Raw genomic sequence first — 26,647 nt, 5'->3', positions numbered from 1 at the left:
GGTAAATATTATTTCTAAATGCCATTTGCAGAGAAGGACACAACATTTAAAGGATGTAAGTAACTTGCCTGAAGAGCCCTGGAGGAGTAGAGGTTACTCAAAGGCCAGAGGTTCGAAACCACCAGCTGCTCCTCTGCTCCTTTCTACTCCCCTAAAGAGTTACAGTCTCAGAAACGCATGGGGGAAGTTCTGTCCTGACCTACAGGGTCCCTGTGTGTTGGCATTGACTCGATTCAGGGAATGTGGTTTCTTGGAAGTAATTTGCTTTAGGCCATAGGATGATTATTGAAGGCAGCATTCCAAGTCTGGAAATTTGCTTCCAATGCTCATGGTCTTAATCTCTACACCTTTGAATCTGCATATGATTTGACATTAGACCAGAATATGATATGAGACTAAGAGAGGAAGCAGCAAGGCCTGGAGGTCTGCAGCGTGGTGACTCCATGCAGATGTAAATGGTATGATCGCAGCATGGAGCGAGAGGGAGGGGCTACAGGTCCTCTTGCGGAGGCGTCGGATTCCAGAGTGAAGCACAGGAAACTAGTCACGAGTCTGCATTGCCATCCTTTTGAGAGGATCACCATGCTCATGGGCTGGGCGCTGGGGAAGGCCGCGGGAAACAAGGCAGAAAGAGGCAGCCTTGTGCCCCTTTAGGAAAGAGATGCTGTTCGCAGCAGGGCTAGAAAGGAGAGGTCTGAGTGATGGTAATGTACAAAAAGTGAAGACGTTTGAATGATACTGGACAAGGTACATTAGCATAGGGGACTGCACACATTCATTAATCTCTTGTAATGAGTGGGTTTTGTTTCACCACCTGGAGGCTCTAAAGTTTCTCAGTGTGGAGGTCAAACAGTGCTTAATCCTAAAATGCAGGGGGGAAAATTGGGGAAAGGAATGATTTTAATCTGACCATACTCACTCTGACAACCCACCCTGAGAAAGCTTTCTAAAAATAAGAAGGTTGAAAACATTGGGACAAACTTTTTTTTTTAGTACTTTTACAAGTCTTTAGAAATTAAATAATGGATCCATCTACTTTCTATGAACTACTTTCTCATCAAGGTCAATGTTAATGAGAACTTCTGATATATGTGTTTCATACAAATGCTTGGTTTTGTGATTGAATAAAAGGAGACCAGGGGTAAAACACACAAAACAGTGAAAGGCATTTGGAAGCTGAACCAAATGGTTGACAGTTTTGTTTGTTTTTTTTCCCTGAGAGGGAAAAAAATTGTATCTTGGGCTCAAAGATTTTTGAAAGTCAGCAGCCTTAGGCTTCCCTGGAAAGGAGTTCAGGCGAGACTGTCAGGCAAGCCTGGGCGCCTCCCCCACTGTGAAGAGCGGTGTACAATCAAACAGCAGGTGTGCTTAGTGACGCTTCAGCAGCCAGCATTGACGTCAGGACCCCGGTGGTGCAGGTGCTAGGCATTTAGCTATCACCACACGGTCTGTGGTTCAAACACAGCAGCAGCTCCATGAGAAATACATCGAGCCTCGGAAACTCTCGGGGAAGTCCTACTGGGTCCTACCGGGTCACTGTGAGTTCCGAGTAAGAATGAACTTGACAACAGTGATTTGGGTTTTGATTTTTGGCATAGTTCCCTTGAGCCTGGAATAATCATTACAACTTTTCCAAACGTGAATGCTAACTTCAGTTTAGTTAGTCAAGGACCATGGTGAAATAGCTGATTAAATCCTTCAGAACTTGTGTATGGATGTCACTTGGACTAGGTTTCCAGGACTGGAATTCTTTACGGGAGTAGAGAGCCTCATTTTTCTCCTTTGGTGAGGCTGGTGGTGCTGACCCTTAGGTTTTCAGCTCAACAAAAAGCCCCACACCCCCAGGGCTTCTTGAGGGATGCATTGGCCTCTGGAACTTCTAAGGTTTGACATGGACCAGTGGTCCTCAACCTTCCTAAGGTCACCACCCATTGATACAGCTCCTCCTGTGGTGGTGAACCCCAACCAGAACACTATTTTCGTTGCTACTTCATAATGGTAATTTTACTACTGTCATGAATCATAATGGAAATATCTGATATGCAGGATGTATTTTCATTGTTACAAATTGAACATAATTAAAGCATAGTGATGAATCAAAAAATACATAATTATATATTGTGAAATATTTATTTCTCATGACAAATAAATGAAATTTTGTCTTGAAGCATGTTGTAGCCTGGGTAACATCTTCATACCGGGTAGTCCTGAGTGGGCGCACCCGCCTGGAGACGGAGAGAGGTGCGGTGCCTCGGTTCCAAAGACCATCGGAAATATGTGTTTTCTGGTGGTCTTAGGTGACCCCTGTGAAAGGGGCATTTGACCCCTAAAGGGGTCAAGACCCATAGGTTGGGAACCTCCGGCACATATGGTAATGATGAGGTGAGATGATCACAAAGCCATACCATCTACCAAACAAAACCAGGCTGTCATAGAATTCTATGTTGGGACAAAACTTGGTGATTTCAAAATTAAGAGACATTTCTTTCCTCCTGTATTTATCTACTAACAAATCCAGTCATCTCCATCGCAAAGCAAGTAGAGAACCATTATTTAAGCAGTTTACAGAGATGGTTATGGAGATGTCGCGAAAGCTGCTTTCCCACAGTTGTTGGCACGCGGTCCTTAAACAGAGAAAGCCTCGGTGCGTGTCTTCCATCTTTGGACATGCTTGCCAACCTGCCTACTGTCCAACGAGCTAGTTGTGTCACTTTAGCACGCATAAGCCAAAAGAACCTGCTTCTCCAAGCGAGGTAGTTCTATTATTATTACACAAAATTTTACAAAAACTCACTGTTAAATAACTTTTGAAATCTCACCTTGCTCCATTTAGATCATATATCCCAAAATACAACGCATTCACTGGGTTCTACTGGTTTTTTTGTGTGTGTTTTTTTAGGGATAACTTTTATTTTCAGAGCAGTGTTCCAGCGAAGGAGACCCCCACGCTCAAATGCATTGTTTAGAGACCCGTTTATTATTGAGTTTTAAACTGGACAAAACAAGACAAAGGTAAATCATCCAGATGGGGAGACCATCAGCGTGAGGTCCTCACTGTGTCTGCGTATTCACGCTCGCTGGGCTATTTACGGAGGGCGTGGAACACAAAGGAAACCGCCATGCAGTCCTCGCTGGTGACTCTGGAATGCTCCACAGTTGCAGACAGGATGACAGAAGCAGAAAAGGGACCAAGATTAGCTTAGAAAAGCTTATACGATTGTTCCAGGGCCCTCCAACCACCTCCGTCTCTCAAAGCCATCATCAATTTTCAACTCTCTAAGATAGGGTAGAACTACCCTTTTGGGTTTAGAGATTTTCAGCCTGCCTGGGGACATAGAGGTGGTGAGTTCAGACCTCTGACCTTTTGGTTATTAGCTCAATTTCTAGCCCACCACACCACCTGCGCCCTAATTTCCTCTCCAGGACATGCAGGCAAGTCCCCAGGGGCAAGGTTGAGCCACCCGTGGCTGGCTAGAGATGTGAGTAACCTGCTTTCCATCGACACTCTCACATTGTTCCTCCATGATCTGTAAGAGCTCAACGGAATGAGAATCTCTCTTGGGACTCAACATGGACTGAAGGCTCCCACTTAGCGTTTTGCAAGCCTAATGCACAACCTCCTGCAGCTGTACGCATTCTTACTGAGAGGTACCATAGAAATGGTTCAAACTAGCATTCAACACCGTCATCTGTATAAATATAAGTAAATAAAAACAAGTACCGCAAACCAAAGGTTGACTTTTCTATTTCTAATAATGATTGACATTTATTCGGTCTCAAAATTGGCATGTTAATTTATCCCCAAGTATTGTGGGTGCAAATTCAGAGCTCTTTATTATGCTACTTTTTCAAGTGTTTAATGTGTCAGGTTATATAATGACTCCAAATGACTCACCTCTCTGATAATAATTTTTAAGAAGTCTTGGATTTCCCCAAGAGACAGCAAAATAATGATTAGCTACCGAGCAAAGCGTCAGAGTTCCTAACAGTGAACATGCTAAGAATTCATGAACAAATCCACTGTATGAAAACAAAGCTCAAAGCAGCCAACCTCATTATTGCTCTGTTTCTCCTGTCACTTTAATTGTGAGTTACTGCATCACCCTTGTGGCCCCAAAGAGGTGGTGGTGCATCTCCCCAAGTGCTCAATTTAATTCCTCTTAGCCCTTGGGAAGTTGGTTTCCACGATCACTACAATTTGAATCAACATTAAATGAGGCAGTACATCTGTGGAGGTTTAGAAATGTAATTTAAATAAAACTGATTTTTTTTTGTCTGTGATCATAGTAAATTGCTAACTAGGTAGATGGCCCTTAGGTTTCTAGAATATGCTATTTTTTACTTAATGGTACTAGTATCCTAAATATCTGCAAATGGGAGAATTAAGAGATAGGAAAGTTCTACAAGTAAAATAACACCAAAGATAAGAAACAAACAAACAAACTCATTACTATCAAGTTGATTCTGACTCTTATATACCCTCTAGCACAGAGAATAAACTGGTTTTGTTTGTTTTTTTTTGGGGGGGGGGTTCCAAGACTCAAAATCTAAGTGGAAATATCCTCATCTTCCTCTCACAGAGCAGCTGGTGGGTTCGAATCACCAACCTTATAATTAACAACCTAAGCCTTCCTACAAGTAAAATAGTAAGTCTAAATTTCATGTACTTGCTAAAAGTTAGTACATGTTGAAACCCAGTGTTTTCTGCTTACACCAATTTGGAAAATTAAACTTGTCTCCCCAGTGAGATTTTCAACAGTTTTGTGACCCTTGGGATAGATATGACCCACCAGCATTTTCAGCTTCTCGGGTCTCTTGGGAAGCTGGTGTCCCAGGTGTAGTTTATGTTGCTGCCTGGCAGGGACCTGTAGAACAGCATGAATCTTAAGCAATAGATGTCGCTCCATCAGTGCTCCAACCAGACTCCACTTGGCACTCCCACATGGTCATATTAAAATCCATATCACCTCAAGGGATTTTTCCCTGTGATTTTAGCATGCCATTCATTATTGAAAACATGTGGTATCAACAAAAACCCAAAGCAGAAAAATTTGGTTTAGCAAACCCCGAAGTCTAATGTACAAGTTCAAGCTGATGACTGATGCACAGATTGCGTTGAATAAGAAAAATAAAGGACATGTCATCAATCACATCAGCAAGAATAAACTCCAGTCAGAGGCAAGAACATGGGTGGTCACAGCACTACCTCGTGCCCAGCTCTCTTTTTCAGCATCGGATTAGTTTGCACAGTTGTGAATGGTCACCGAGTCGAATCCCAGGCATGGCCACCTGATGTCTAACAGAATAAAACTCTGCCCAGGTCTTTGCCATTGCCGGGATCTTTGGTAGGCTTGAGCCCATTGTCTGTTTTCCATTTGTTTGTTTTGTTTTTTTGATCATTTTATTTGGAACTTTGATAGTTCTTATCACAATCCATACATACATCCATTGGGTCAAGCACATTTTCACATATATTGGTTGCTATCATAATTTTCTTATTTTTTTAATCCTTTCATTGGGGGCTCATACGACTTATCACATTCTATACATCCATCCATTGTGTCAAGCAATTTGTACATGTGTTGCCATCATCACTCGAGCCCATTGTTAAATTCAGTTGATCTCATATAGGGTTTTCCTCGGTTTGGGTTGCCCTCTTTTCTACCAACATGACCTTTCCTGCTGATTGGTGTTTCCTGATGGCATATCTAATGTAAGTGAGATGAGGTCTCACCGTCCTCAGTTTTAAGAAGCCTTCAGGTGTATATTCTTGTTAAGTTAACACACTAGGGAATAGGTATACTCCTGGAATCCTTACAGCGGAATACTACATTTACCATGAATCATACGGGAGCCATGGTCATAATGGTTCGCATATTGATCTGCTAACCGGAAAGCTGGCAGTTCAAACCCATCTGCTGCTCCATGGGAGAATGTTGAGACAGACTGCTTCTGTTTACAGCTTTGGAAACCTCTTTGAGCACAACTGTAAAAAGTACTACAGACTGTACTGTCTCCATGATTGGATTGCATATTGCACCATTATCCAAGTTTCGTTGAATTTCCATTGACTGCGCTCAGAAGTGGATGACCCAGCTTTTCTTCCTAGTCCACCTTAGCTGGAGGCTCCCCTGAAACGTCTTCAGCATCATAGCAACACACAAGCCACTCCTGACAGGCAAGTAGACGCTGCGCATGAGGTGTGTAGGCTGGATCCTAAATCCAGGTTGCCCATATGAAAGATGAGAATTCTTCCACTGAACCACGAATGCCCTCAATGAGGGCAAAGTAGATGCATACTCACATGCATACATACATACATGTATATAAAATGTCGGATAAATGAATTGAAAAGTGCTTTTTTCCATCTCTTCTTTGTGAAGTGTTATTAGTCAATTCTGACGCATGGCAACCACAAGTGACGGAATAGAATTGCTGTGTAGGATTTTCTTAGCTGTAATCTTTATGGGGGCAAATCACCATGTGCCCACCCCTTCCCCCTCCACTCACGCCGCCTGTGGAATAGCTGGTTCTATTCAGACCACCAATCTTTTGGTTAATGCTTAACTGTTGCACTCCCAGAGCTTCTATCTCTTATTAAAAATGACTGATGGATTGAAGGACAGATAGAAGAAAGGAAGGAAGGAAAAACAGAAGAAAAAACACCGCCGTCAAGTTTCTGACTCACTGCAGCTTATAGGACGGAGTAGAATGGCTCCTTAAGGTCCTAAGATTTTAAGTCTTTATGGGAACTTCCAGATTCATCTCAGTCCTGTCTAGTGGCTGGTGGGCTTGAAAGGTGAACCTTGCTATCGGTTAGCAGCACAACTTATATTTGAAATATTAAAATACACTACATGTATGATAGATAGGGAACAAGCTCCGGAGTCTAAGACATCCAGTCTGCTGTCTGTGGGGCCAGGTAGCCTGGTAGAGAGCCTGACCAAGGCCTACACCAGCCGCTCTAGGTAAGAATTTTGAAGGTTGCTTGGCCAAAAGCCACCTCATGTCAGTTGGGATCAAATGGTCAAGGGAGAGGAAGGGGACATCTACTGAGTGGAGCCACTATGTCAATCCATCTCCTATTTTTCCCTGGCCCTCTGTTTTATCCTGCATGATGTCCTTTTCCATGGTCTGTTCTCTCTTGATGAGCAGTCCAAACTATATTGGACAAAAATCTAGCCATCCTTGCTTCTCTGGAGCAGTCTGGCTGTACTTCTTTCACTTTTTTAGACTTGTTTGTTCGGTCCAGTGTACTTTCAATAGTCTCTGCCAACCTCATAATTCAAATGCACCCATTCTTCCCCAGTGTTCCTTTTTCATTGGCCAACTTTTGCATGCTATGAAGCGATTGGAAAGACCCTGGTTGGAGTCAAGTGCGCCATTGTCTTCAAAGTGACACATTGGCTTTTGACTTTGTAAAGAGCTCTTCTGCAACCGATTTGACCAAGATTATACTTCATTTGGTATCTTGATGGATGCTTCCGTGAGCAGTGATTGTGGACACAAACAAAAGGAAATCTTGGACAACTTTTCAATCTTTCCTTATTTATCCTGAAATCTCTTGGTAGGGTAGAGGGCTTTCTGTGTACCAGAGACCCCCAAACCAAACTCACTGCCCTCCAGGTCAATTCTGACCCATGACAACCCTGTAGGACTACTATAAAATTCAAGACTCTGGTAAAATGTGATTCTGACTATACATTTATGCAACACTGAAAGTCCACGTGCTGCATTCTGGACCTGAGTCTTAAAGAAAATGCCAAAATTTAAATGTTTTTTTGCAAATGCTGAATTTTTCCATTTAGCATTCCGATTGAAATTGTTGCTAAAAGATAAAAAGCAATGAGGCAAATAATGGCATATTGACAGCAACATTGTGGATTTACTGCTAGCCTTGCTTTCACATGTTTAATTTAGGATAATGGAAATTTGTGAAGCTGGGAAAAGAAAAGACTTGCCTTTATTAGAGCCATGAAATGAGAATAGAACATAAGCAGGCTTTCCCATATTGATGGGGTTCTCTCTTTTTAAATGCTTCTCTCTCTCTCTCTCTCTCTCTCTCTCTCTCTCTCTCTCTCTCTCTCTCTCTCATCAGTCCTTTTATAGGGAGCGTGTACAGATATCATAGCAATCCATAATTCAATTATGTCAAGTATAATTATACAGTTGCTACCACAGTCAGTTTCCAAACAGTTTCTGTGTTAGACACAGGGTTGTCTAGAGAGACAAAACCAGATTGCTAGTAATTACATATATAACACAAGATATATAACACAAGGAATGAACCATTAAATTATATACAGATAGTTATATATAATACAAGAAATGAACAGTTAAATTTTAAAGCAGTGAGACACTAGCAGTCCTTTAAGTCTTGAGGGTCGCCAGTTCCTCCTTTGTAGAGATAGCTGGGCTATATATATACCCAGGCAGCAAACAGCAAGGCTGGTCACCAACTGTTGGTCCCCAGCTCCAGAGATGTACATTCCAATCATGTGGGCTTCAAGGAACCTCAACTTACAGCGACAAAGTCCACAGGCTAGGCGTCCCACAGGTATCGTACCCTTTAAATTGAGGCACAGAACAAACAAGGCAGCCGCACACTGGTCCAATAATTAAAGAGTGAGAGACAAGAAAGGTGAGGCTCACCGAGCCCTTTATCTCTCCGTCCTTCAAATAATTCACTTGTGTTTATCGGCCAGGCTGGCACAATAAACTATCACAGTTTCTTTCTCTTGAACTCCTTGATATCAGCTCCTCTTTACCCCCTCCTTCTCCTCCCTCACAGGATCCCTCATTGTTGGTGTGTGTGTATGTGTGTGTATATAATTTTTGCCGTATCTTACACCAATAAGTCCATTCACCTACAATTCTGCGGTTCGCTGTCCTCGAATGGGGTTATACAAGCATCCTTGCTAACGGCACGCCACCCTTCTTCCTGTATCCTACTACTGAAGGGTTAGCTATCTTGGCTTCCATGTATCACATGATCCTAATTATACAAATGAGCCCATGATCGTCTAACAAGATTAATGAAGTAAAACAAAAGCCCTAGTATTAAGGGGAGGCTATTTAACAAACAAGAGGACAGTTGTGTGTTTCATCAGTGCCCTACCAACCACAAGCTGGATTTATCCTCCCTGTCCTGGGGGCCTTCTGTGAGAGAATGTCCAATTGTCTTACAGGTGGGTTTGGGTGAAAGGTTTCACTCTTTAAAATAAATCAAAATAATCTTCCGACTTAGCTGAGTTATATTCATTTGTTAGAAAGGGAAACTATAGATAAGCTATCTTTATTGATGTACTAAAGAAAAATAAATGTCTCTGCATTCTAAGGTCTATGTGTGCATGAGGTAGCATGCTCTAAAGACGTGGCACTTTGACATACCCAGCAAAGAGGATAATAAAGGTCACAGGGATTTCCTGAATTGAGTAAAATCCTTAAAAATCTTTGCAAAAAAAAAAAAAGTTACTTTCCTGCAGTTTAGTCCTTGTAATTGGACTAAATAAATCCATTTTCAAGGATTAAGAAAATGGATAAAATTTAAGTTTCCTGTTAAAAGCCCTTCCCAGTGACTCAGTGTTTGCTGCCAGCAGAGCGGATGGGTGAGCAGTTCCCGCAGGAATGCACTAATGTGCACCAATGCGATCAGGAGATGAAGACTCTCCTTAGCTTCCCTCGGCTTGTGCAGTGAGGATTAGTGCTTAACATGTGAGACTCGACAGAGACGTAACATTGGAGTAGAGGAGAATCTAAGGAGAAGAAAAAGTTACGGCATATGAAGTAGATTGACAAATGTTTTGTAAAAAAATGAGTCTTTTAAGCAGAACATGTCCTCTCCCTGCCCCCCCCCCATTTTTGGGGCATTTGGTGGTGTATGTTGTTCTCCAGCCTGCATGTATGTGTAAAGCAATGTGTTTTGGTATCAGATCCATACATTCTATATTTGTGAGCATGTGTACTATGGGAAATTACCATTAAAGCTTTAGTGCATCTGCCTGTGTGCTATTAATAATTTCACAGAGTCTCTGTAATGCTAATGAGGATGCTGCTTTTCCAGCACCTTGTCCTTCAGTAAAATGTAGCGTATTTCTCCATGGGATGCAATTTTGTATAATAATGTAGTTGTACTTTGTCGGATTCTTTCTAATATTACTATAGTAATGTCTTACATCTACTGAGTGTTCGATCTCCCTGTACTGACTCATAACCACGGATAATGGTTATATATCACTTAGATATAATCAATTACATCATAGAGCTTATATAATGTATAAAGAAAAAGGCAGAAGAACTTCAAAAATACAGAAGTAAAACACAAAACCACAGGGAATTCAAATAAAAATGGAGGAAAGACTAATCATAAAGCATTAACAAAAGTAAAGCAAAACTCCCTAATATAAATTTTAGGAAAAGGCTTCTCAAAGCAATGACATTTTTTTAACATTTTATTAGGGGCTCATACAACTCTTATCTCAATCCATACATGTACATACATCAATTGTATAAAGCACATCCATACATTCTTTGCCCTAATCATTTTCAAAGCATTTGCTCTCCACTTAAGCCCTTTGCATCAGGTCCTCATTTCCCCTCCCTCCCCACTTTCCCCTCCCTCATGAGCCCTTGATAATTTACAGATTGTTATTTTGTCATATCTTGCCCTATCCAGAGTCTCCCTTGCCCCCCTTCTCTGCCGTCCATCTCCCAGGGAGGAGGTCACATGTGGATCCTTGTAATCGGTTCCCCCTTTCCAACCCACTCACACTCTACTCTCCCAGTATCACCCCTCACACCCCTGGTCCTGAAGGTATCATCCACCCTGAGTTCATAGAGCATGCCCCACTCACATGCACACACACCTGGAAAAAAAGCAAAGCAAAACAAAATCCTTTGCCCCTGAGTGAAGGGGCAATGTCTAACACACGGGGATGTGTCAAAGAATAGAGCTGAGCTCCACAGGGCTTTCTTGACTGTAGTCTGTGCAGATGTCAAATTGCTAACCTTCTTTCTGAAGGTCATGATAGTAACCCAGCGCAAAACATCCGTGCCACCTAGGAACTTTAGTGCAGATACCAGCACCTGAAAATATAAGCAAAACCAAAAATAGTCTCTAAGGAATGCTATCGAGAAGAGTAGGGAAGAATAGCAAAGAAATGCCTTAAAGGGAAGAGAATGGGGTGAAGGTTTACTGGTCGATGGAATCACAGAAGAGTTTTCGTGGAGCTGCTCTTCCTTTCGAAATCTTTTCAAAGAGTCTTTCAGGTTGGATACAAGACACAAACCCTTTTGCTGTGTGTTCACTTTTTATCCTGATCTCTGTTAATAACACTTCCACTATTCTTATTTTTATCTATGTTAATTTATATCTAAGCTATATGCATATGAAGTTAAGCTATATCTATAAGCTAAGCATATGAAGCAGTATAAATCTATTACTATCAATGTGTAGACATGAAATATATATTATACATTTATTTCCTTTAAATCACATGAAAGATCAGTAAAGAATATGATCTGATAATAAAACATATTCTATTTCTGGCTATTAAAGTTTCTCCGTGTAAGCTCTTCCAGAGCCAAAGTTCAAGAAGGAATTGTTTTAAATCTAAATCTCTAATGCATGGCCTCCATAGTACCTATCCCTCTCTCATCTATTTTTAACTGGCTGTTCTGTATAGAAAAATCTGGGAGTCGTGATCTGCTTGATTTAATTTTTATCAGGACTTTCTTATTCTGGGTTTAGTGACCCAAAGCATCTCAAGGAGTTAGCAGGAACTGGTGGATTGGACTGTCTTTGTTCTTCCACAGGTGCACCCTGAGCGTGACCCTGGAACAGGCCATTCTTCTAGCCAGAAGCCACGGGCTGCCCCCACGCTACATCATGCAGGCTACCGATGTGATGCGGAAGCAGGTGAGTGTCACGGTGTAGACTAGCTGGGTTTAAAGATTCTTTCCCTGAGTGTTTGACCAGTGCCTGAATGTGACATGCAGTTTCCAAAATTCAGTCGTGAACAAAAAATACTCCAAAGGAAAGAAGACCTGCAGGTACCCCGCTGAGTTCTTCTCAAGAAACTCAGATCACTCTGGACAAAGGAGTACCTATGGGGCTGGCTTAGTGGGCCCACTTCCAGCCGATGCCTCGCAAATGGAGTCACCGCCCATCTCTCAGTGGAGGCTAGCATGTTGCAGTCATTTCTTTGGAGGTTCTTCCAAAACAAACTGGAATAAAGAGGCCTGAAGGCCTACATTCTGAAAATCAGCCAGTGGAGACCCTGTGCATCGCAACACTCTGATTGGCCACAGATCACGGTCATGGCCTCGCACTGGGCACCCTTTTCCACCTCTGCTCATGGGGCTTCCATGAGTCAGGAGCCAACGTGACAACAGCTCAGCACAGCACACTGGAACCCAAAGAAGGAAAGGAAGCTAGCCAGGCAAAGTAGGGCAGGTGTGGATGGCTGCCTTATGTAATGGATGGAATAAGAGGACACGTGGCAGTTATTTTAATAAGATTAGGAGCCAGGGAGAGGAAAGGGAAGACCTGAAAGGAATCTAGGCTCCTGCTCCAAGGAACCTCTGTGCCATGCTAAGAACTTTGTGAATCATTCTGAAAATACCGTACATACTTAAACTTTTACTTACAGGATGGATGGAAGGTTTTGACTGTCTTCAGGCCACTAAGGCACTTCTGAGAACATAGTCTCCTTATGTGGAAGATAGTCTCTATGCCTGTAACCTCAATCATATTTTCAGTGTGCTCATTTCATTTTTGACCCTTGAAAGTTATTTAAGAAAACAATACAAAATATGCACTAATCTGTAGTTTACTCATATTTCAGAAATACTAATCTAATAGTAAGGGCATCTAATCTACTAAAAAGACAAAAGATATTGAAAGGCATCAACTTTGTCTCCTTCTGGCACCTTTTTTTGGGTTTCCCCAGAAAACAGATTCATCAAATCTCCCACCTTGCTGAGTTAGTTTGAATTGCTCAACAGTATAGAGTGATTTACTTTTAGAAATTAGGATTCTGTCGTTAGTCATGGGTACTTCATTTATGAAAGGCGAAATTGATGAAACACTAAGTTTCACTAAAACCCTGTGGGCTTGCTCTCCCACAATTACACTTGAGAAGGTATCCCCAAACCGTATGAAATCAGTCCGATGTGATGACAGTGCCAGGCTTTGAGATTCAAAGGTCAGGTGTAGTAAATGTAAAGAGTGGATGCTTGAGGTTAGGAGCCCAGCAACGCAAGTCTGACAATCACCTTCACAGGAGGTCCAAAAGGAATTTCTTATGAAGATCAAATCCTCCAGAAAAGTGTGACCTGTCATGGCTTCCTGGCAAGAGGAAGATGCAGGTACTACTTGCCAGCATGTTTTGGAAGGGTTTTTGTGAAAGGATGTACACATTCTGTTCTTTAAAACCCCTGCGTGAATTTATGAACATCTCTAGATGTATCGGGACTAGGATGTTAGGTGAGGAGCTAACGCACAACGAAACGAACCTCCTCCTTTGTATAACTCTCTTAGAATTAGTTTGAAGTAAGACTTGGGGGAGCCAGTTCTGAATGCAGGTTTGTGGCAAGGAAAATGGTCTGACATTAACATTTTTGAGAATAGCCCTCTCCCTTGAGAGAGTCATTGTGAGCCGGCCGGCTTAATGTGCTTTCCAAGTCTGTGTACTTGCACATACTAATGCTATGTTAACATGGCGGCTATACTCATAGAAATAAAGGAAAATGGTATCAGGTGGGCCCTGTGCTTATGAACCTACATGGAAACCCCAAGGACGGGAAACCCCAAGGTCGGTGATTCACACCCACCAGCTATCTGCCCCTATAAATAGTTACAGTCTCTAAAACAATAAATGGGGACACTGTGTTGAAATGGACTCGGTGACAGTGGTTTGGATTGGTCTAGTGGCTAATTTGAAGGTGCTCTAATGACACAATTGGTGAAGTGTGGGACTACTGATCAAAAGGTCGGTGGCTTTAGCCCACCAGCTACTGCACCAAAGGAAAGCGGAGGCAGCCTGCTTCTGTAAGGACTTTCCTTCTTCAACATCCTCCATAGCTGTTCTCCCAGGTCCTGCGGGAGCACTGTGAGTTGGAATCCACTCTGTAGAAATGGGCTTGGGTTTGGGTTAATAACTTGGATGACATGGTGAGTAAGCACTGATTGTTAACCACAAACTTGGCAGGCTGCATATACCATCTGGTCCTCAGAAGAAAGATATGACAGTCAGCTTTCATACTGGTGACAACCTTGAACACGCTATGGGGCAGTCTTAAGCTCATGCTATGCGTAATAGTAATAGTTTGGGGTTTTCTTGTTTGTTTAATGACCAGCATAAGGTCCCTGGTTAGCACAGATGGTTTGTGACCACTAACCTAAAGATTGATGGTTTGAATGTACCCAGTGGTACCATAGAAGATGGGCCTAATGTTCCTAGCCTGTAAAGATGATGGCTAAGAAAATCATAATATATTCTAAAGCACATGGGGCTGTCATGTGTAGGAAATGACCCAATGACAAAGGGTTTAGTCCAAATGACTAATCTCTCTTTGCACAAACCTCTTTAAAATGCCCCACATTGAAAAGTTATGCAGCTAACTTGTTTCTTTTCAAAACGGCACCATTTCCCTGCGATTTATCCCCTCTTTCTTCTTTTTGTTTTAAAAAGTACATTTAGAATAGGTAGCTTCCTTCTTTTGAGACTTGTCCAAGTTAAGACATTTCAAAATGACTGTGAGAGGCAAAAAGGGCAATTCTAACTTCTTTATGATTGATTAGAGAGCCTGGGGCGCTTTCTTCAGGGAAACTGGGGCAGACTGGTGCACAACAGAGGCTTGGGAAATATTTCTTCTTTGCTGATTCATCAGTAATAGCAGTGGGATTAGTGGCCAGGCCCACTGTGCAAGCTAACTCTGTCCACTAGGGATCAGAATGCAAGTCTGAATCAGAGCTCCAACCTGGATTTTCTTTCTGCCACCCAGACCTACTGCAAATTACGCAATCCGTTAACATGATCTTTCCCAACACTGAGTGGCTGATGCACCGCTATCTTTCTTATCCTGTAAGCCATTTGGGGCTGCGCATGAACGATATTTGATACCAGCAACAAGAAGCTTTTCCAGCACTATTGATGATGGCATTCTAGTTTCCAAGTGCAGATTTTCCATTTACTTCTTACTAACGTTTTAACTTGCTGCTTCAATTAGAATGAGCCAAGAATATAGAAAAGAAGGGTGCTTTAAACCTTGAAATTTATGGGGGAAAGTTATATAACCGTGGGCAACAATTTACATAACCAATTAATTTGGTCTCATTAGTAAGAGGTTTATGGTAGTAGCTGTCATTTACAGTACAGACATTTTTTTGGTACATGTTTGGTTAACTTCAGCAGAAGCCCATATAAAAATTTCTTTGGGATCTTTTAAATGATATTTCCAAAGTTTTATAGCTTCTTACTCATGGTGTCAGACTCTCATCCTAAGCATGAAAAACAAAGACATGTGCATGGTGTAGTCCTTGCCTAGTCTCATATTGGACATGTGTATAAATAATGCCCCATGATGCAAGTACCATGGATGTAAGAGGCGTACAGCCTCAGGATAGGAGGCTCCACAATGAGGACCTAATAGATGTGAAAACTCTCTACTCTTCAGTGGCTGAGAACATTAGGTCTTCTTCATTTTAGTATCAGAGTAGTACCTAATCCCAACCCAACCCACTGCCAACAAGTCAATTCCAACTCATTGCAGCCCTCTCTAGGACAGAGTCGATCGCCCCCTTTAAAGTCTCTGAGATAGTAAATCTGTACAGAAGTAGACCGCTTCACCTTCCTCTAGTGAGTTTGAACCACTGATCTTGTGGTTAACAGCCCAGTGCTTAGCGCAGAAGTCCACCAGGGCTTCTCAGAAAAGTGCTTCGTACAGAATAAAGGGTAAATGATGTTGGTTCTGTGGAATTAGTTCAATTAGAATAACTAGAAAAAGGATTCATGGAGAGAGTGAGTCTATGCTACTGACAAAGAGCTCAGACACTTCAGCTAGATAGCGTGAGCTTGAATCCCAGCTCCCACATTACTCTCACTGTGATGTGGGACATGATTCTTCCTTTTTTAATTACTTACTTTCCTCATTATTAAACAGATAGAATTACTACTTGCCGCAAAGTGTTGTGGCTAGGATTAAATATTACATTTAATACACTTAAAATATTACCTGATATAATAAACTTAATTATCTACAAACTGAAATACCGAGGAGCCTAAATATGATGCGGACAGATCAGAAAGAGCAGAGAGGATATTTGTGTAAGTAAACAACATGAGCAAAAGTGTGTGATACAAGTAGTTGGGCCATTGAGTATTTGAGGACGAATAAAGTTGAGTTTGGAGTGGAATGGGCCGGTGAGCATGCTTATCATGCTCAGCATCATCACTTTTATTGAGCATCCTTAAGAAAGGAAAAGCGATTCTAGTAACTACAGAATGGGATACCATGAGCCTAACGACGATGTAATTATATACAATTACCGTCATCTAGTTGTTTAATCTATTTCTCACAGGGGGAGGGTTTAGGATTTGTGAAACCACTTCCTGTGTGTGCTGAGATTGACCAAATAAGTAAATATATAATAACTAATGAGCACCAGGTTGTCACTGTCTGAGAAAGAAGTTTTAAATGAGCAAAGGGGAGGAACTAGAACATGCCTTGAAGTACTTGATTGGACTCAGAGGTTTTTGTTTGAATTGATGGAAAGGCAGATGAATAGATGGATGGGCAGGCAGAGAGCTGTAAAGCAATATGTTGTTTTGCTTGTTCAGTACCATCGGGTTGGTTGTGATGGATAGCAACCCTGTGTGTGACAGGAAACACGACCTGTCTTACCCCTTCCTCCCAGTGGTTGCTTATCCTTGAGTTCTCAGTGTCAGCTGGTGCCATCCCACCGAGAGTCTGGACGTCTTTCTCGAGAGAGTGGCTCTTCCTGTGAACAGGGCCACACACAGTATGTGAGAGAAAATCTCCACGTCCACATCCAAATAAAACACTGTGGCTGTAATTAGTCCAAAGCAGAAGTGAAGAAAGAAATCCAGCCCTGAAGTGAATTATTAAAAGGGTCTATGCTAAACTATTGTGTGATAAAGGAAACATCAAAAGAAGGAATACAAAGAGTCACTGTACCATTTCAGGAGGTGGCATATGATGAAACACTGATGATATTTGAAGAAAGAAGTTCAAGCTTTGTCAAAGGCATTGTTGATAAATAAATGTTCCAAAAATTTCTGAAGCAGAGGTGGAGTTGCTTACTCATCTGTGCCAAGAAATTTGGGTGACACTTACCTGGCCAACCAATGGAAAGAATGCCCTATCTATGCACATTCCAAAGAAAGGTGACTCAATAGAATTCACACAAACTATTGGATTAATATAATATTCAAATAAACTTTAAAACTTTGTCAGCAGCACATAAACAGGGAAGTGTCAGGCATGAAAGAGAGTTTCAGAAAAGAATATACAATGAGGGACATCAGTAATTAACTCAGATGCATCTGGGCTGGAAGCAGAGGAATCTAAATGATGTTTCCCGGTGTTTCATTGATTATACAAATGCATAACAAATTAGGATATCATTAGGAAGAATAAGAATTTCAAAACACTCTAATTGTGTGCATGTGGAACATTATGTAGACCAAGAGGCAATTGAGCAGAGCAAAGAGATGCTGCATGTTATAAAATTAGTCCTTGAAACTTACTGACCACTTCTAAGGAGAAAGAAGAGATGGTTTGTTTCCATACAGATTTATAGTCTTAGAAGCCTTACATAGGGACTCTAGGAATTGGAATTCACTCAATGGCAGTAGGTTTGTTTGGGGTTTTGGAAGTAGACACACCCAAACTGAGAGTATTTTCTAAAAGTACAGCCCACGCACATAAAGAATGTCGCAGTTCTAAAAGGCAAGGGAAACTTGAGGACCCTACAAGATTTGATCAGACTACGGACTACATGCAACATGTGATCCCAGATTAGATTCTGGATCAGAAAAGAGATATTCGAGGGAGAGGGTGAAATTTGAATATGGTCTACAGTTGACTCAACAATATGGTGCCACAGTTTCCTGATTTTGCTAATTTTCCTCATGGTTAAATTAAACATATGGTTGGCATTAAGAAAAGTTGGATAAAATATGTCAACTATATTTTTATTTTTGTGTAAATCTAAATGTATTTCAAAGTACAAAACTCTGTTTAAAAGGACTTACTGGGCATTACCGCTTACTCTCCAGCAATGTAGTCTTCTCCTTTACCCCGTTTGCTTTCCATTCTTTGATCCATCTTAGAGAATACTCGTATGTCCTTTGACTTTCTCTCTCCCCTTCCCTATGTCAGCACTTGGCGGTAAGAGGAAGAGTTTCAAAGTTTCTTTTCTTGCTTTCCTCTTTAAACCCGTATGTTATTGTATGTTTGTGAAAGGCATACGCCGTCATACAGGTGGCTGTTCAACAGTTTCTACACAGATTGGTCAGGGGCATCGATTCCACTTGTTTACAGTTGTGTCCACATTCTCATTTTCCTTCTCGCTGGTCCATGCCCATGAACTTAATCTTACTGCTCCCGGTCTTCTCCACCATGCCTTACAGTGGCTTTTGGCCATTCGGTTTCATGTGGCTATTTTTTAAAAGACCAGTGTATGAAGGGCGAAAGTCTACTTTCTTTACCTCATCTGTCCTTTTAAAAAGATGCCTTCAGAATATATTTTTGATTCAAGATTTCAAGAGTATCTCAAGGCTCAGCGTTTCTTGAACAATTTTTCTTCAGCTTTTCTCAGCAGAAACAAAACGAGACAAAAAGTTGGTGTTTGGCCCTTTGGATTACATCATTCTCATTAGTAACTGAACAACAATTTTACTTTGATTTGTGAATGTAATAGATTGTTAAGATGTTGTCATTGTTAAAGTAAATGATCTTTGTGCTGTCAACTTTGGGAACGGATTCTTAAATTTCAGAGATGCAGATGGTCTCGATATTGCTTTAGTGATACTTCAGAAAATAGTTTCTTGCTAAATACTACTGTGTTTAAAATAGCTAATTATTCAGCTGAGGTCAGAGACAAAGTGTGTGATGGAGATGCAAGTGGAAGCTCTGACAGTCGGAACCTGACAACACAGAGCAGGGGTTATTTCCTTTTTCCTGCGTCGTAATATTTGTTCTAGGACTTAAATAAAAAGGTAAACAGGAAGCTGCTAGGTCAAAATAATTCTTAAGGACTTATATGGTTGTAAAAATAAAAATCAGGCCTTTGAAATAAAACCACCGCATATTTTGAGTCTGAACACATAAATGTTTAACTGTTCAGATTGTGTTTCTCCCTTCTCTTGACGTTAAAGAGTCAGTAACTCGAATTCAGTGATTAATGCTTTGTTAACTAATTGCTAGCACAATGTTGAGCTAACAGTAGCGTTCCATACTTCCAGGGAGCCAGAGTCCAGAACACGGCAAAGAACTTGGGAGTCAGAGACCGGACCCCACAGTCTGCCCCCAGGTAAGCATGTTTCCGGTCTGCTCATTTCCAGAATGATTTGTCAGCATTTCCCAGGCAGGATCACTAACAGCTTATGCAACTGCTCTAGGATATGCCCAGGTTAGCATTCATTATAATCATAAAAATTGCCCTTCGGGACACTCGGTGGCTCAAGGTGATTAGGTACAAGTGCCCCAGAATTAAAGGGACTCTTCGGTGAAGCAAACAGAGATAGTAGGGAGAAGTGTTGACATCATTTAACTTTAAAAGTATCATCATTATTTCAGCAACGAATGGATTTATTAAATGTGTAGTCTAGTTATGCCAAACCACCAATCTGCATATGTGTCTACATGTCTATGGCTTAGGCAGCTGTTCCCTCTGTAATTTTTTACTCACACATCTGTGTCTGGAATTAAAAAATAAAACGCCAACTCTGTGTAACCACAAAACCCAACTCAGATGTCATTTCCTCCTTGAAGTCTTCCTCAAGTTTCCACCCTTCTGCATGGTCCCTTAAAATCTTACATATTCATCTATTGTCATCCTTAGTGAGAGAATACTACAGTATATTGGTGCCTGTTGCTTTGCCCCACTTTAATGTGAATTCCTGAGAGCCAAGGGATGTGTTTTTCTGATTTTACTCATTGCTCATCTGTATTAGTGTCAGTACGTTAGATAAATAAATCCACAGAAACTCATATGTATAAGAGAGAGTTTTATATATAGGGTAAGTGCACATCAAGAAAACATCCCAACCCAGTGCTGCCCAAACCCACAAGTCCAACATTTAACCCATATATCCAAACCAATCCAAAAAGTCCTCCTCCATCTCACAAAACACACACTATAACACTGACTGCAGGAGGAAAGCTGAATCAGTGAACATGTAAGCATCTCAGTGCTGGCAGGGGCTCCACATGGGTGCTGCAGCACCCAGGGCTGCATCAGGGTAGGTTCATGTGGCTTCTCCTTGGGGATGTCTTGCAGGAAGTGATCCTTGCCAGCTGAAGCAGGTAACTGGCTAAGGCAAATGCCACCCTGGTCCGACCATCACAAAGCAAGAGACCCAAGAACTAGAAAGGCAAGGATCACTGAGCTATTTTATCCATCCACCCTTCAATTAACCCCACATGTGTTTATCGGCCAGGTTGGGAGTGAGGTACTGGAGAAACAAATCATAAGATGGAGGGTAGATGTTTATTTGACCTCTCCCTCGTGGAATTTTTTCTTCTTTGTCTAGCCAGAAGTCAGATAAATCCACATTGTTTACTGGGTTGCTTCTGGGGAAAATATGGGAAGTATGACAATAGAAATTTGTAAGCCCACCTGCTTTCAGTCATTATAATTTGATCTTTAGATGGATTTAGGCCAGACCTGTCAAGAAAGCTTTGAAAAGATATGCTCCACCCAGTGCTTTGGAGTACTCAGGAACCAAGAGTCTTTGTCAGAAGCTGGAAAAAATCTGGAACCATGAAGAAAACTCCCCTCTAGGACTGAATATTAAGGGGATCCTGAGAGCAGGCTAAAATGCTTGTGATGTGACCACCTGGATCTACTTGTTGAGTGGAAGTGGGAGAAATGCAGCAATAAAGAGACGGGTTGAGTTTGGCCACTGACGCCTGTGGATTTGGTTTAAAGGAAAAAGAGAAGGCGAGAGCTGGTTGACTGGTCTAAAGTTCATGACCTAGCACGAGGGGCTAGGCTTGTTGAGTATTGGTGAGAGCCCATGATCTAAAGGCAAGGTGACCAATAGGCACCCTGTGGAGGCTAAGTGAGACAGCCCACATTGAGTTGACCAGAACCCGACCAGCTAGAGATTTTTGAGCCTGTGAAATGGTGCATATTGTTGCTGACTTTGTGGATGGCCTGTCTGGATTTGACTTTTCTTATGAATCAGACTTCATAAGGTTCCAACTGGAATGAAGATTCTTCATGTCGGAAAATATGATTGTCTCCTCAGAGCACTGGGTTGATGTAAGTGAGCAGTATATAAATTGGATACCCAAAATTGGGGGTATAAAAGCATAATGTAGTTGACTTACAAACTTTCATAGGTGAGGGAAGATATTCACAGGATTATAGGATTAAGGTATAGGTGTTACTTAATTACAATTGTGAGGCCAAAGAATTATGTGCATGTGCCAAGTTGGCAAAGGGTGGCTTGAAGTAGTTGGTTTATTGTGCCAACCTGGCCGATAAACACATGTGGGGTTAATTGAATAGTGGATAGATAAATAGCTCAGTGATCATTGCCTTTCTAGTTCTTGGGTCTCTTGCTTTGTGATGGTCGGACCAGGATGAAATTGTCTTAGCCAGTTACCTGCTTCAGCTGGCAAGGATCACTTCCTGCAAGACATCTCTGAGGAAAAGTCGCACGAACCTACCCCAATCCATCCCTGGGTGCTGGAGCACCCGTGTGGAGCCCCTGCCAGCACTGAGATGCTTATATGTTCACTGATTCAGCTTTCCTCCTGCAGTCAGTGTCATAGTGTGTGTTTTGTGAGATAGAGGAGGACTTGTGGATTGGTGTTGGACTGTGGGCTTGGGCAGCACTAGGTTGGGATGTTTTCTGGATGTGCACTTACCCTATATATAAAACTCTCGTATACATGAGTTTCTGTGGATTTGTTTCTCTAAAGTACCCAGACTAACACATCATCTTAGTCCTTATATTATACTCAAATATTTGAACTGATTTCAAAAATATGTGAGTGAATAAATGAAAGAATAGGTGTCTTGTTGGTTATCGTTCCGCATTTTGACAGTTCACACATAATCCTAACGCAGGATTCCAGTCCACCTTGAAAATGAGTGCTCAGAGGAGCAGACATCAGAGGGACGCCATTGGCTGAGGTAACATTTGTGTAGGCAGCTGTCTATCTTGGGGTGCGTCAAAGCGAAATAATTGCTTTCACCTTTCATCACTTTATACATTTTAACCACAAGTGGGCTTCTTCAAGCACTGTCAGAGACTAAGACACTCTTATTTGTTTCCGTTGACAAAACAGTTACCGACGTGTCAGGGAAGCCTCCTGCATTTATGACGTTCTATTTCACTATGAAAAATGATGTGGGCCATGAAAATGCTTTCCAAAAGGAAACTGGGGGGAGCACTCATGCTTTGATCGTGTTTCTTTTCAATGCTCTCATTAATCCTCAGGTCTTGTTAATATTCTTTCAATATTTATTATTGGATTAGAATAGAAGATTCTAATGCTCAAAAATCAGCTCCCCTGTGCATTCTCTCCAGCACCTTGAGAAGGCATGGGCTGTTTGTATAATACAGCCACTGAAGTGTTAACAATTCCAGTGAGAAAACAAGATAGTGACTCATCAGGGTCCTCTTAGCCGGAGTTTATGAACACTTTAAACAGCGTGCTCAGGATAAGTCAGCCGCACTGTGATCGATAAACCAATACTCGAGCTGATCACAGAACCTGATGAACTCATTCTTTTCTTTGAGTTCTGTTTTGAAGCACCTGAGACAATAACACGAGCCGCCTGTGAAGCTGGTGCTTTTTAAGCAAAAGACTAGCGACTCAAGTCAAAGAGGATTTCTTGGGTACTTTTAGAATGAATTTCATTTATCCAATAGTTCATCTGCAAATATTTACCGAGGACCTAACAAGTGAAATGCATTATGCAGCGGCCCATGGAGCAGAAGTAAAGATGAAGTGAAACAGCTCCAGCCCTTGAGAATGAGAAGCGTAAAAACATTAATCAGCTAATCAATTGCCGTTAAATCGATTCCAAAGCATATCCACCACATGAGGGTCAGAGTAGCCTGTGTCCAGTGGGGTTTTCAGAAGCTAATTATTCTCAAGGAGACCAGCAAGCCGTTGGTAGACTTGAACCGCTAATTTTTTGCTCAGCTGCTGATCATGTGAACCATTTGTATCCCCAGACACTGGAGAGATGTTGTCTGGGGTCAGATAAATGAAAAACTTGTAAGAGATACTTAAGCTTTGGATTTTAACTTGAAGACAAAAGGGAGGCTTTTGTAATCAATATTTCTATCCAGATCTGATTTTAGATTTTATCTAACATTAGAAGGACAATTCAGACAGAAAGCACACACTGGAAAGGAAACTGGTAATATCAAAGATGAAGATGACAGGATGGATTAGGGAGATCTAGAGGACACCGAATTAGAAGGTTTTTTTGCTAATTGAATTACAGAGGATATGGGGGAAACATTTTTCAACACTTTACAGATGATTGCTTTGGATACCCTCAGGGTCAGTTTGTGCTCTGTCCTTGGGGTCAGAAATGGCTTGATGGCAGCAGATATGGAGGAAAGGTGGCGAGTTCAACTTGGAAATCTTGGAACTGAACTCCAGTGGTATATTCATGTGGAAATGTCCTTGTGGGCAGTTGAATACATTGGTCTGGTGCCTAAGGGAAGAGAGGATAGGTAGAGCTGTGTATCTGTGTACACTGTTGTTATTTTGGAGGTAGGAGTAGAACTAGTCACTGTGACAGTGTCTATGGACTTGGACATGGATTGTGTTTCTTTGGTGAGTGTGTGAGGGGTGAAAGAAGGTCCAGAACGCCACCAAGAATTGGCCATATTGAAGTGCAAGCAGAGGGGTGAGGGCTACGACAGACGCAAAGATGAACAATCGGAGAATAGGAGGCGGCTTTTAGGGAATTCAGTCGGGAAACATTTCCAGGAGCGTCTGAGTGTGGTTGCTCCACAGAAAGCTTGGACATGAAAAATTAAGACAGAAAATGAAGTACAGTAACTTACTAATCCTGAGGCATATTGGTTCTGGGTGAGGACAGGGTAAATCTTACAGGCATAACAGTTGCTTAGTTCCAGAAAGTTCTACATACAATCCTTTAGCGATCTATACCTAAAGTGTGTGTCAGGAACAATTTGGACATGAGGATATTAGTATGGGTGAGAGACAGATCGTGCACTCAAGGAGTTCGCAACCTAATTGTAGAAAAAGACATAAAACAAATTGGAGCCACTGAGAATGGTGCACAGAGTGGAGGTGGAAGGAGGTTCTGCCATGTGTTGATTCTTCAGAGAAATCAACCCATTTCCATTGAGGACTCAATATTATATTACAGATGGCCTATTGCTAGTTGGGACACAGTGGTCTCAAAAGATATGCACATTATTGTTCTAGAGCAGCCTTGATTTCTTTTCTGAATTGAGAGGCAACATATTTTAGTGACTAAATGTGTTAACATTGGTCTCAGAAAAATGGTTTCGAGTCCCAGTTCCTGCTATGCTCTGTGACCATATTTAGTGCAGTTAACCTTTCTGAAAGGAGCCCTGGTGGCTTAATGGGTTACACATTGAGCTTCTAACTGCAAAGTCAGCAGTTCAAAGCCATCAACTGCTGTGAAGGGAAATGATGAGACTATTTCATAAAGAGTTAGAATCTCAGAAACCGACAGGGCAATCCTCTCCCCTCCTAGAGGGCTGCGATGGACTGCTTAATGGCCGTGAGGTTGGTTTGGGATCTTTTCTGAGACTCGGTTTTGTTGTCGTAAGATGAGGAGCATGGTCTTGAATGGAGCATCATAGATCATTTAGACTTGAAAAGAGGCATTTGCTTTGTAGTGTCCTTTAACACGGCATTTGTTATAAGAAGATGAAGCAGACGCTTTTGTAACATTACATTTGAGCATTCTTTTTTTTTAATCATTTTTATTGGGGGCTCATACAACTCTTATCGCAATCTATCCATCCATCCATCGTGTCAAGCACATTTGCCATCATCATTCCCAAAGCATTTGCTTTCCACTTGAGCCCTTGGTATCAGCTCCTCATTTTCCCCCTCTCTCCTCCCTCCTCCATGAACCCTTGATAATTTATAAGTTATTATTATTTTGTCATATCTTACACCATCCAACGTCTACCTTCACCCACTTCTCCGCTGTCAGTACCCCAGGGAGGAGGTTATATGTAGATCCTCTGAAGATTTGGAGAGAGGTCGGAAATATCTCTGTTGAGATCAACGTGATTGTCTTAAGTCCAAACAAGAAAAATAGAAATCTCAGCCAGGAAGAAACTCTTATTGTCGAGACGCTGGTGTGTGTGAAGGGAAAAGAGAATATGGCAAGGCCCCCAAATGTTGGGCCAAAAGGCCCCCCACTGCCCAGAAATTTTGCTGCCAAAAAACAATGCCCTGGTGCACAGCATAAGTCCAATTCTTACCTATTACACTTTACTTCCAAACTTCATCGGTCTGTTCTAAATTCCCAAAGTCCCACATTTTCCATTACAAATGTGTCTGAACTCAAATAACCTTGAGTCGCTTCCAAGAAACCTCAGAGAAGCGGAATATGCCCAGCTCTGCAGTACCCAGAGCTATTATTTCATTAGCAGATCACAGGGAGTCGTCTTTTCTCCAGTTTGCAAGGCAGACATTTCAGATTCATCAGCGGCATTTGTAGGTGATGGCCCAGTCCAGGTATCACAGGGCAGGCCACTTGACACCCTGATTACTGTTTCAATTCTACCGAGACAAAGACATTGTGACTTTTAACTCATTAGGTAACTATCAGGGAAATAAATGCATACGAATCAAGGAGGAAAATAACCTTTCAATCACTATTCTCCTACCCCTGGAAATGAAATTTGAAACTCCATACCCATCAGATGTAAGCTTAATGTAATGTATTCTTCTCTCCAGCAATGATGAAATAAACTTTTCTGGAGTGAGATGTTGTTATTTAAGTATTCATCTTATTCCAGAGAAATGACATGAAGATCATACACTACCTTCAAGACTTGAAATATATTTTGCAAACCTTCAAGGCCAATAGCTTCCATATGTTTCCAGACTGGGGAAGTTTCAGTTTTGTTAGCTGAGAATTGTATCTCAATATTAAATCTTTCACATTATATACTTTTGATTTAGAGTTAGCAATGGATTACATTGCAAAAGGAGAGGATATGTTGTATTTGTTGGATGCCACTGTGTCAGTTCCAATTCACAGAGACCCTGCATACCACAGACAGAGCACTGACCTGTCTTACACTGCCCTTGCCAGGTTATTGTTGGAGCCCATATGGCAGCCATCGTGTCTATCTGTGTTAGACAGGGTTTTCTAGAGGAAAAAACTAGGACACTCATGAATATAGAT

General features: G+C 41.6%; 1 protein-coding gene across 1 annotated transcript in view; it reads left to right on the top strand.

The window, feature by feature from the left end:
- The window catches only part of PREX2 (phosphatidylinositol-3,4,5-trisphosphate dependent Rac exchange factor 2), a 322,717-nt gene that overhangs the window by 283,997 nt on the left and 12,073 nt on the right, over positions 1-26,647 (top strand). Inside the window, exons 38-39 of the mRNA XM_075549599.1 lie at positions 11,815-11,917; positions 19,491-19,558. Of these exons, the coding sequence (XP_075405714.1) occupies positions 11,815-11,917; positions 19,491-19,558 (171 nt within the window). The remainder of the gene's footprint in view (positions 1-11,814; positions 11,918-19,490; positions 19,559-26,647) is intronic.

Source organism: Tenrec ecaudatus, chromosome 5, assembly GCF_050624435.1.
Source record: "Tenrec ecaudatus isolate mTenEca1 chromosome 5, mTenEca1.hap1, whole genome shotgun sequence".
NCBI lineage: Eukaryota > Metazoa > Chordata > Mammalia > Afrosoricida > Tenrecidae > Tenrec > Tenrec ecaudatus.
This window is presented reverse-complemented; position numbering and strand designations above follow the sequence as displayed.